Genomic DNA, 12,944 nt, shown 5'->3' on the forward strand with positions numbered 1-12,944 from the left:
TCTCCCAGGATCAAGAAACAGTCCTCCATAAAATAAGATGCACACATCTGAATATTTGGCTTGAACTGTTCTGGAACTGTGTTGTAAATACAACTTAACCAATGATTTCTAGTTGTGTCCCACTTTGGAAGGCCATAACAAAGTAGTTTTGCTTTCACAACGAAACACACAGCATCTTCACAACATGGCGTCAGCAGTGGCAGCAACAATATTATGCAATTTTTCTTTGCGTGAACATTTGGGTGGCATTATGCAAATCTTCTCACATCGTGACATAGACATGTGGATTTTTTTGCAGTCTGTCAGTCATATAATGGAAGTAAATGAGAATCACAGCTTTGAGAGCCAAGAAAACAAACATACACAAACAAAGCTAAATAAAACCCTGTGGCTAGTGACTCAGATAGATTAGTCCCAATGTCAGATCAATAAGTGGAACAAACACAGCAGGCTTGTCTAAGGATGAGACAGGTGGAGGTGACGCTGAGACTTCAGACACAGTGCTGGGCTGAGACCTTTCATTAGCAGCCAAAGGTCATAAGGTCAAGTCCTGCCTGAGGGAGTTCTGTGACACAAGCCTAAAGAAAGGAGGGGAGGATTTGGTAAATCTCTCTGTCTGTTTGAAGCACAAAGGTCTGTGTAAGAACAGGCGCCGAGGGGAAAGACAGAAAGAAAAGGAGATGGGTCAGAGCGGGTTCAGGGAAGAGGGAGTGAATAGTGTACTTGAATTGTCGGGGGGAAATTAGAAACAGTAGATATCTGTCTGCTTTTCACACAGGGTCAGACACTGTAAAATGCTGTGACATATGAGGCACAAATCATTTGCATATAATAACTATAATAAATTTCACTTTAGCCAGAATGCACACCCTTTTTATTTTTTCCTGTTAATAAGACGAGCGTGTGTGCTAAAGACCTCTTCCTGTTTTAACTAAAAGTCTTCTCTTTGTACTCTCAGTAGTTGATTTCATTTAAGTGCTCCAATTAAATGCTGTTTTGATGAGGCTAGCATGGAGAGATGTGCACCAAAAAAGGATCAAAGCGTATTAAGGAATCTTCCCACTTCTTGGGAGGTTAATATTAAATTTTCAGCCTAATTTGCACCAAATCAAAAGGACATGGGAAAGCCGGGCGACAGCATGCAGGGGCTGTGAGCTTGGACCAGGCATGTCTCATTCCCTCTAACTTAGCAGAGGAAATTATATTTATTTGAGAAGAATTTCACCAGTGTCTGGCAACGGTGTTGTGCATGGTATATGCATTTGCAGAGTGTATTTCATAGTTTTGTCTTCTGTTACCAACAGCTGATGAAAATTCTACTTTATTACAGGAATAAATTACATTTTAAAATATATTCAAATAAAAAAGTTATTTGAAATTGTGATAATATTATATAAATGCAACCTTGGTGAGCAAAAGATACTTCTATCAAAAACAAATCAGAACGGTGGTGTTAATACAATATATTTAAGCAACAAAGCATTACAGATTGGGAGCAGAGTTGATTTTGTCTGGAGAAAAAAGAGTAAGTGTTTTGAAATTCTGAGAGTCTGTGTTTTCTCTGGCTCATGGAACCATTCTCTCATCAATGGAAAATCTGGAATGGACTTAGAGTTACAGTAGAATTGCTGTCGTTCCAGTCCACTCAGATACTCTATTCCAGCGTTGCTTGGCAACACATAACATTTGATGCTTTGGCTTCTTTTGGAACTATTTCTGTTGGCAGAGAAGTAGAACTAAGTAACTGGCCAGATTCTATCTGAAACATAAGTTACTTGATATTAACTTCTGTGTCACAGCAAAACTGACGATGTTTCCAGTATCCCACCACCACTCCAAGTACATCTCATTCACAATTAGGCATTTGAAAGATGATTTTATCTAAAGTAACTTGGATTGGATTGGATAAATATTATTAATCCCAAAAGGGAGAATTACATGTCACAGCAGCACACAATAATCAATAATAAGTAATAAATAAAATTAAAAACATTCTCCAACATGTATTTCCCAGTATCAATTTCACAAAGCATTATGATTACACACAACAAAGTGATTCTATAATACAGTATAACATCTTAACATCTTGTATAGCACTGATTGTACAGTTCCAACAGCAGTTGTTAAAAAAACGACTTTCTAAATCACTCCCTGTGAAAGCGGGGTTGAATTAATTTTGAGCTAAATGTATGAAGAGGGTGGCAATGATTCATCATAGAGACCAATTAGTCAATCATTCTATATATGGTGGGTAACACACTCTCCTCAACAAAAACCTGACTTACATTGCATTTAAAGTTTAGGCATTCCCTGGGGATCGAACCTATGGCCTTACCGTTGCTACATTCTAAAAAAAATTTTTGTAAAAAAATAGGGCACAGTATTAATATAAAATAAATATTAATACTGCATAGCTAAGAAGGAATTTTCCTTCATTTTTACTCGTGCTTTATTTGTATTTTGAATTATATATATAGCTGTTAGACCTTTTATTGAGAGGTGTGTGCCTTTCCAAATCATACCCATTCAAATGAAATTGCCACAGGTTAACGCCACTCAAAGTGTAATTTGCTAAATTGTCACAAATCAGTTTTTGCTTTGTCATTATGGTGTATGGAGTGTAGATTGATGTGTAGATTATATATATATATATATATATATATATATATATATATATATATATATATATATATATATATTATTTTTAACAAAAAATGTAGCACCTTGTGCTTTTTGAGCTAGGAAAATGTCATCTCTTTTTCTATTGATTTCTATTTATATATTAATATTTTAGTCTTCATGGATTCAACAGTCCATGGGGGTATTTAGCCCTAGACCTTCATCTCACACAAGCCTATTAAATAAAAATGTGAACTCATGAATAAGAGAAAAACGGCTCTCAAAAGGATTCTCAAGACCAAGGGACCAAAACCAGTCATTGAATTTTGCCTTTAAAAGGCAAGTCAGTTCATTTTATAATGATTTATACTATTTATATTCATGCAAGTACAGCTCATATCTACCTGAAAGGGGAAATGCCAAAATCTCTGAAATTCAAGATTGAATTCAAATAACATATTTTAAATTATAACATCTAACAACTGTAAAACCATAAACTGCTTAGACAATTGGCTTTTTTTTTTTTACCTCAAAACAAGGACTCCAGATGGCATATTGAAAATTATGATTTCTCTCTCACACACAAACACACACACACTTCTGGTTCACTATCCTTGTGGGGACTCCCAGTGGGCGTAATGGTTTTTATACTGTAAAAACACTTTTTTCTATCGCCCTACACATACACCTACCCCGCACAGAAAACTTAGTGCAGTTTTACAATCTCGTAAAAATTTACAAATAATAATAATTCTGTATGGTTTATAAGCTTCTGTACCCATGGGGACCTCAATTTAGGTCCCCACGGTGACACAAGTCCCCATGAGTTGGTGTGTATCAGGTTTAAGTCCCCACAAGTACAGAAAAACATGTATAAACACACACACACACACACACACATTTCCTCTCATAATGTATCTGATCTTGTCACAATGTAAAATCATCCAAAACATCTGGTTTGTAGCACCCCCAAGAGGAGTGCGTTTGCATGTGTATTTGAAAGAGGCAGATGATGGTATTCAGATTAAAACTCTTGACTTTATATCTGGTAATCTGGATTAAATCCCATAAATACAGGACTAAACAACACTGGCTGAGGATCTCTATATGTGAGTGTGGGAGTGAGTATTAGTTTTGATTGGATTAAGGCTGGGGATTTGTGTATTTAAACTGAGATTACCAATGCGATCCAGCCTTTGAAAGCTCTCTACACACTGAAGCAGGGGAAAGAGGTCACTGTCTCTGGCACTGCTTGCTGTAGCCTTCTCTCTGAAGTGCTCCTGCTAGCATAATCTGCCCTGTGTTTTATATGTGCGCTGAAACAGCAGACTGTGGCAGTTACAGAAGAGTCTAACATTTCTACAACCTGACATCAGTGTGTGTGTGTGTGTGTGTGCGCGCGCATTCATATCTACAGTGTTTTAACAGTGCCCTCTGCTGATAACATATCAATACATAAATGCTCATTCACACACTCCATAAACAGAATTCACAATAAATGAAAAAAGTACAGTACATCTAAAGAAATAATGAACTCCTTGAGAAATGTTGTGGTGTAGACCGGTAACTTCAGTGCTGTGGTGAGCTCAGTAAGCAGGATCAGCCAAGTGTGTGTGGTATATTCATTGATTAAATGTCAGTCTGATCTCCACTGAATGCCCATTAAAGCAGACCAAGCCAGATGAATGCACACACACTACCACAACACACCCGTACCAGGTTACGTCAGTTTTAAATCATATTTTGCTTCTGTTTTTAGCATGCTTTACTGACATCATTTAGCATGAAAAGAATCATGGAGTTGTGATATAATAAGGGTTTCTCAATTTAACATTCATATTAGTGTTAAGGTATGGCTAGATAAATTAGCAGAGCCAACATAACCCAAAGTATGCGTCAGCCTATGCTAGTGTACGGTTACAGAGCGAGTGGCATAAATGTCATCATTAGCATAATTAATAAATATGTACTGAAAATAGGTTACAACAATCTACTGTGCTAAAATGCTGTAACCTACACAGAAATTAATATTTAGCCAAATATGTTGCTGTTACTTACTATAGTTCTATAATTATGCTTCTTTAGTTTTAAGAGTTGTATTTGCTGATTTAAATAGATGCCATTATGAAGTTTTAATTACTTTTTGTTGGTAGCTTGTTTAGCTAACTGCTTTTTCAGAAAGATAGCTTGACCATAGCTACTGTACTGAACTTTACTTCACACACACACACACACACACACACACAAACACACACAATGGGGGCATCTGCATGGGTAAAAATAGAATGAGGCTGACTGTCAAAAAAAAAAAGTTTGCAGAAAAGATGATGAGAGAAAAATATAAGCTTGTTGACAAAATTCTACATGACAGTTAGCCTGCAGAATTAAAAGAGCTGGTGGAAAAAATGAAAAGATGACAGAAAATGTATCAAAGGCAGATCAAGGATGAGAGGATGGATTTTCTTGGCTCTTGTTTGAATTCTTTTTGTTTAATCTTTCATAATAGATGATCAAAACGAATCATAATGGAGCCTGTCATCAACAACTGAATGAAGCCAAAAAGGTCAAGTTTGTGTGTGATGTGCTCGTATGACTTCTAGCCCATAACAGCTTGAAAGGAAACTTAATTAATTCATTTATTTATTGGTTTATTCGTAATTGATATTCTTCTGCATTTAGAATGCCACCAAACAAAAGGATACAAACTGAAAATCGGGGGTAACACTTTTTTTTAGGATTTCTTGCATATTACTAGAATATTAGCCATTTATTAGTATTAATTAAGCACATATTAATGCCTTATCGACATGACCGTATTCTATATCCCTAATACCTAAATTTAACATCTACCTTACTAACTATTTATAAACAGCAAATTAGTAATTTATTGAGGGGAAAAGTCATAGTTAATAGTGAATAAGTGTTTCCTATTCTAAAGTGTTATCAAAATCAGATTAGCATGATAAAAAAAATGACAATTCAAGTGTTTCCTATAAATTCCTAACTTAAATTCGGCATGAAATGAAATTCATCTAAATGCATGTTATCTTATTGTGGATGATTTTTTATGCATGTTTAATTTTTCTACATCATAATTTTTTATCAAAATGCCTCCTCTCTGGTGACGTAAACCGAACTCACATAAACATTGCCCTTTTATACAATCAACTGCAAGTAAAAATTCACATCTTCCAGTCAACAGACAATAACTGGAAAAATATCAGCTTTTTCCTTTTCTATAACATGTTTCATTTGCATGTATGTCACAAAATCGAGGGAATAGATCTTTCACTTCTTCCACTGAACGGATGCAGTGTATTACATTGTGCTCTGACAGTGTCGTCTGTTCTGACTGACACTCTTTTTCCACTCAAGAAACATGCTGTGAAGTTTCTGTTCTGACAATCACATGCACCATTGAACTTCATTCACTTCAGCTCTATTGGAGAACAATGCAAAGCCTCTGTCTTTAAGCCATGTGGGCAGAACTTTACATATGTGCCCAGTAATTAACCATAAGCGTCGTCAGGCAACTCTGGCAGTCTGTGGGCACAGCAGGGATGGCTCCTTTTCTGACTAACAGCTGTGTGTGTTTGTTTAGAAGGAGGTATAATTGGGATTACAAGCTGTAATAGGGAGTCGTGCTGACTGCCCCAGTTTTTGCTGTTTATCTGATTTATTTACTGAGTGAAAGAGGCTCATCATGGTCTTGGTCTCAGTCAATCATGAGAAAGAAGGAGAGACAAATAATTACTCTCTTTATAGTCTTATAGTCTCTATAGTATTAATTTATCTACATTTGACTATGTTCACAGCAAACTCCCACTTCATTGTTATGGGAACATCAGTCAATCAGTCTCATGTTGTGCACTTATATAATGAACCTTATTGGTTTACATTCACATTTACTAAATATGACAATATTTCTGTCTTCTTTTTAAAGGCCAATTAATGGAATTTAATGGAATATATTCTGTTGCTTATTTGGGGGCTGAACTAACCTTCAGTTCTAGATTCATGTCTCAGTGTAGCTACAGATACAGAAAATCCTTCCTGCCCACCCACATTAGTTTGGGTAATTAATCTTTTCTTTTTTTCACTCACTACAACTTTGGCTCCGTATTTTTGCATGAGAAGAAACATCATTTTCATTACAAAGACCACTGAAAATGAGTGATGAGAGTCTCATTAACCAGCAGCTGTGGTGATGATGAGATTCACAGAGAAGAAAAGAGGGAGGAAGGAAGGAAAGAGAGATGGAGAAAATAATAGAGGATGAATGGAGTAAATCAAAGCTGTGTAAACTGTATATGTACAAGGTTTCATGATGCAAATTCTTCATCATTCAGAGATTTATTTAGCATTATAAAGGCCTGCAAAAATTCAGTGAATTCAATATGGTTGCTATTAAATGCCTAATAATTCAGTAATTTAAATTTAAATTAATAGCATGAATCGTTAAAAAGGCAGCATCATTATTATTAGCTCAACATCAAACTAAATAAATCAATAGTGAGTCCCCACCATGACAGAAAAACAAATGCACGTGTGTGTTTTTGATCCAAGAGTGAGTCAGTGTCAGTGGGTGTTAATCCCACAGTAATCTTGGCATGGGTGCTGCAGTTTTTCATTCCCGCACAAATACTAAGAACACCAGTTTGAGGCTGAATGACTCTGAACCTGTATATTAAGGACAGCTACATTACAGAAAGTTGTTTAATCTCTTGTTCTGTGTTTGATCCATCGCCACTTCCTATGGTTATCAACAGAGGAAAGAGGATCATCATCATTATTATTGCATGTGATACTCTAATGAGATACTATCATCAATCTTCTAACTGCTTCTCGGGAGCACTTCAGTTTATAACATTCAAATATTCAAACGTTGGACTAAACTAGACAGTCAAGGCAAAAGTCGATGCATTATAAATGTTTTTCCTGGATAGAAATCCATTATTTATTCCACTTGTTAATAATAATGAAAAGGGACTCTTTTTCAAAAATTTTAGGGTCCAGATTACAGTACAGAAGCAAAAACTCACCATAAATCCATAACTTAGCAACAGCAAGTTACAAAGGTGCTGCAAGTTTAGAACATTCTCGCCATCCAGTGGCCAAAACTATAAACTGCATTTAAATTGGCTTTCACTTTTCCTTAATTTATTTCATCAGAGTTCAGACCTAAATAAAATGTAACACAAAATGAGCAAAACCAGAAAATATAAAGGTAAAAATACAAAAAACAGAACAAAACATGACCAACATAAAGTGAACATGTCTGTGGTTCTCTGCCTGTGGTTTTGGGCCTTGTGTTGCGTATAGGTTTATTGCTTCTGAAAGACCAGTGATCATGCATTCAGATCACTTTCTTTGTGCAATAGTTAGAACAAAAACATACATGTCTCTTTCGTTTTCCGAGAAACTGTCATGTGGCCTCTTATTCTTATGGATGTATATAAGAGACATACCACAGACTGAAGATTGAGCAAGACAAAAGGCATAAACATTTCAACAAGACCAGTGATTTATGACTGACACCTGTGAAAAATATATAGTTAAATTTAGTTTATTTCTATATCTCACAATGAGCAAGAGAAATGAGAAAGAACTTCTATTTAGAGCAGTTCTTTAAAAGAAAATAAGTTTCTTTAAAAGAAAAAAGAAAAGAAAAATGAAAAAGAAGTAGAAAAATCATTTCATACCATCAAGCCTTTCAATTCCATTTTTTTATTGTAATTTGGAAAAATATTATTCTCTGTATAATATTGATGTATTATTGTAATTGTAATATATGCTTTGTTAAACTGGCTTTAAAAATACACAAAAACTGCCTTTTACAAATTCAAAAAGTCAAGCAACCTATTATACTGTACACTTCAAAACTTTCACTTTTAAAGGAATATCTAATTATTTTTAACAGACCTCAATTCAGTAAATGGCACGACAGTCAACATTAAAGTCAAGCCAGGCAAGTCATGTCACAAAAATACCTACAAATAATTCTACATTATGTATAATAATCTAATAATAATTCTAATGCTTTCCAATTGTGAATGAAATTGCACATGAACCAGCTCTCTTATAACGTCTGTGTGGGACACAATCCAAATAAAAGAACCCATGACCTCTATGTCAGTGATATTTTCTATAAACACAAACTGAAGTGCTGAACAGAACCACTGATGTGTATTTTTGAACACAGGAGCACACTCTATCTTTGAGGATGCATAAAAACCACTAATTATAGCAATCAATAAATAATTAATGTATGCAGAAATCCTTTGAAGTCATATCACAGGGTCTATTTAAATCTGTTTATTTCAATTAAAAAAACAGCATCGGTTCATTAAAAACAAACCAGGCTTGATAGACTTTCTTGGAAGAGAAGCTTTACTGAAACCCCCTCTCAGGACCTTATCCTCTGAGCTGTAAAGTTTTACTTACAATTACTGTATTTTCTTGAATTCTTTCAATCACTGTCAGATGGGAAATAATAGAGGTCTAAGTGACCTTCTCTTTCTTGAAAGTAAAAACGTACCCATGTGATCCAATTATTTTAAGCTTCAAGTGGAAGCTTCCAGCTGATTCTCAGGCATCTCACAATGGAAACTTGTTTTCACGATTTGGATACCTGACAGTTTTAAAGAACTTTTGTTAAAACAATCAAGACACTAGTGTTCAAAAATTGGTATTTAGTGTCTTTTAGCAGAAGGAGAATTGGTTCCATGATTAAAAATAAAAGTCTTACGACTTGGATTCACAAACTGTTTAGTTAAAACAAGCAACACAGACATCTACCACACTGGCATTTTGGTGTCTTTAAAAATATGCTATACAGAGCATTGTGCTGATTATGAATTATGAAAAAGAAATAATCTGCAAGGCACTTGTTAATTTTCTGACATTTTTATTCCAAAACTTCACAGCAACAGTGTTTTTGTTGTTGGGGGATTTGAAAATAAAATCAACAGCTGAGGTCAGTTTATTTAAATGTTTTACATTAAAATTAAAAAGAAAGTATGATTACTTAAGAGGTATTTTGGTAGAATCATTCAAACGGTCCACATGTTCTTTCTCCCAACCATGGATGTCCACATTGACCTTTCCTGTAGAACATAAGAAAATAATGTAATTCTTAACTGAAAAGTAAACCATGAAATTGGTTTATTACATTTATGCCTATATTTTAAATGTTTATATAAGCCTGTGTCTTTAGGTAAATTAGCTAAAATGAACTGCTAAAGTCATGAAATCATATGCTGAGCTCACCCATTAGACCAGAGGGTAACTGGCTGCAGTAGCGATGCCGCATTGGTTGTTCTTATTCCTGGACATGAGGATGTAGCCTTTTTCACCCCATCCCAGACCCCAGCTAGAATCACAGCAGTTTGGGGCATTTAGTTGTTTGGTCTCTGTTCATTTGTGTTCCATTTTATATTTTAATTCTTGTTTCATCATCTTGTGATTTTTTTCTTAACCTGTTCTTGACGATCCAGTAGTCCTCTTTATCCAAACTTCCATATCCAACAGCCAGGACGCCATGATCTAAGTCAGAGCTGCTGCATTCAGGCTCGTCGTAGATACCTAGGAATATTATTTATTAAGTTAGCCAGGGACATTTTTATTAAAAGCTGAAAAATAATGAATACAAATGTCAAATTTTAAAATCTAGCACCTAAAAAACAGGTGATGATGACACTTACCTGATTCATAGAGCTGAAAGCTGCTGTGACCAGCATCGATGGCAACAGATACAGGGCCGATTGTGGCCACAGCCTCCTGTAGTGCACTTTCATCCCCACTGGCAACATCAACATATCCTGTGCAGGTGGCACCCACAGTGCTCGGGTTATAACGGCACTGATCATCCTGCGTGGAGAATACTGATGAGCAAAAATTATTCCGATTGAATGAAGCTGATTTATTATTCAAACATCATTAGGACTCACAATGGCTTCATACGGGTAGGAGTCCTCTGTATCCAGACCCCCATTGGCTTCAATGTATTGGAAGGACTGGTCCATCAGTCCACCACCACAGCCCATGTTCCCAAAAGCACCAGAGCAGTCCACCAGCTGCTGCTCACTTAGGGACACCAGTTTCCCTGTCTTCTTGAATGTCTGACCCTCCAGGGAACCTGTCTGAGAGACATAAGAGCAAGAAAGGTTGAGAATCCTGAACTGGACTTTATGGATTCAATAAACATTTTCATTTCAGATCTGTTTATAAAGGCAAAAATTTGAGTCTTACTGTACTGAAGGCCCAGCATGATCCACAAATCTTCTGGTCTTTAACATCGGTCACGTAGCCCTCGTCCCTCCAGTCCACGGAATTGGGCAGCACAACGGCATCCTTCAGCCGGAAGAATGTAGCACCACCACGAGCCTTTGTGTTATTCAAGGAGCCCAGGCATCCATGGAACGCCACCTGTCTGTATTCCTCATTGCTCTGAGAGAGGATAGAAGGAAGATATGGGATGAATTCTAAAAATGATAATTAAATGAATTAGTGCATTCATTTTATATGTTATATAAAAATAATAATATAATGAAAAACATATTAAATACACTACACATTCATCATCAATTTTCTCACATATTATTATGATGATTATTATAATGAGCTGTTTGTGTGTTTTTGTGTGTGTGTGTGTGTGTGTGTGTGTTTTATTTTTTTACCATGTCTGCAAAGTATGTCATGCCAAGCCTGTAGGATTTGATGCCCTGATCTGCCATCATGTTGTGGACCAAAACCAGTTTGCGATTGGTCAACCAGATCTGCTTTCGGTGAGACTCTTCCTCCACAGAAAGGTAGGCTTTACCTGATACACACAAGCACAAGGTTTTGCTGTTAAAATATTTTAATAGACATTTGTTAAAAATAAAAATAAAAAAATAATATATATGTATATAATATTTTAATATATTTTAATATTTTAATATTTTAAACACATATATATATATATATAATGTGTTTAAAATATTAAAATAAATATTTAAAATATCAAATTAATGAAATGTGTGTACTAAATAATGCAAATATTTTGCAAATTATATTTGGTAGAACAATAAAATCTTAATAAATACATTTTAACACAATGAATTTGATTATAGTCATCTGTAATGTTTAAAATACAATTACACAGTTTTCATTATAAAGTTTCATGTTTAAAAAACATGCAGAAATAATTTGACTGTCAAATAATTTAACAAATAATTTTGTCTTTTTTTATGTTCAGTCATCTCCTGAAATTGTTCTGATGTTCTGATTCAACCAAAGACCTATTTTTACATTCCTTAAGCAACCTGTGTACCTGTAAGCCTGGAAAAATTACTCTGTGTCAAGTGCTGAGTTAGATTAAGTAATTTCTCATATACACTAGAACAAAAACCTGAAGAGAGAAAGGACACAGTGAACAACTCTTCTGTCTTTGATGGATTGTCTGAAAGGCTTCTGTGTCTCTGTTTCTGCCAGTGAAGAGAACCTGATGAATCTCTTTTCCTAAGATTTTAAAGAAGATATAAATAAAACTAAAGGAGACTCTCTTACCAAATTTCATTTTCCATGCGTGAAACTCCATGTCCTCCAGAGAAAGACTGGCAGCACTGGCAACAGCCAGAAAAGCAGCGGCAACAACCAAAAACCTCATCCTGCACAGAGAAAAACAAAAGTGCACAAAATAAAACAGAACAGACTCAGAGTGTCTAACGTCACTTTTCATTTCTTCTGTCACACTCCCCCACATTTTTCCTCAAACAGTATTTTTTTTTTTTTTAAATCTGGTAAAACCTGAGTTCTTACTTGTGATGGTATGTAGGATATATGTTTCCTTGATGTCAGTCACCCGGCCTGTCAGTGTTTACCAGAATGGAGATCTAAAGAGTTTATATAGGAGATTTTGTGTCTCTGATCAGGTGCCTGTCATGAACCCATAAAATAAGTAATGCTGAGTACAAGAGAAAAAAGGGGAAATTACATAACAACAATTGTTTGTGACGAGTAAGGGTGTAATTCTGGGGAACACATTGTGTGGAGGGAAGTTTTCTGTCAACATCAACTGGAGATTGATTCTTTTCTTCTTTCTTTCTTTCATCTTTTACAGTGGATTTGTTTGATTGTGTCTCAGCAGTATATGAGCTGTGTATTTATGAATTCAGTTATTCAAGTTATATTAAAAAACTGTTAGCTTTCATACCAATGACAACACCGCAAAATATCAGTCATAAATATTTAAATATGAAGTTGCCAATTTTCCTGTACATCCAGTAACAAACTGCATGTGACATACTTTCAGTACCGGTATGCATGTGTATATATGTGTCTAT

The 12,944-nt window shown here is 35.3% G+C and overlaps 1 protein-coding gene across 1 annotated transcript; it reads right to left on the minus strand.

Moving 5' to 3' along the window:
• Positions 1 to 9,661: 9,661 nt before the first annotated feature.
• On the minus strand, positions 9,662 to 12,528 carry LOC113077942 (cathepsin L1-like). Its single transcript, XM_026250213.1, has 9 exons — positions 12,421 to 12,528; positions 12,169 to 12,269; positions 11,298 to 11,440; positions 10,870 to 11,067; positions 10,569 to 10,760; positions 10,323 to 10,488; positions 10,098 to 10,203; positions 9,889 to 9,991; positions 9,662 to 9,725 (listed from the first exon to the last, which is right to left on the minus strand). The coding sequence occupies exons 2-8, from the start codon at positions 12,266 to 12,268 to the stop codon at positions 9,892 to 9,894; spliced, it is 1,005 nt and encodes a 334-aa protein (XP_026105998.1). The 5' UTR covers position 12,269; positions 12,421 to 12,528; the 3' UTR covers positions 9,662 to 9,725; positions 9,889 to 9,891.
• Positions 12,529 to 12,944: the final 416 nt, after the last annotated feature.

This window comes from Carassius auratus, unplaced genomic scaffold, assembly GCF_003368295.1.
Source record: "Carassius auratus strain Wakin unplaced genomic scaffold, ASM336829v1 scaf_tig00023595, whole genome shotgun sequence".
Lineage (NCBI taxonomy): Eukaryota > Metazoa > Chordata > Actinopteri > Cypriniformes > Cyprinidae > Carassius > Carassius auratus.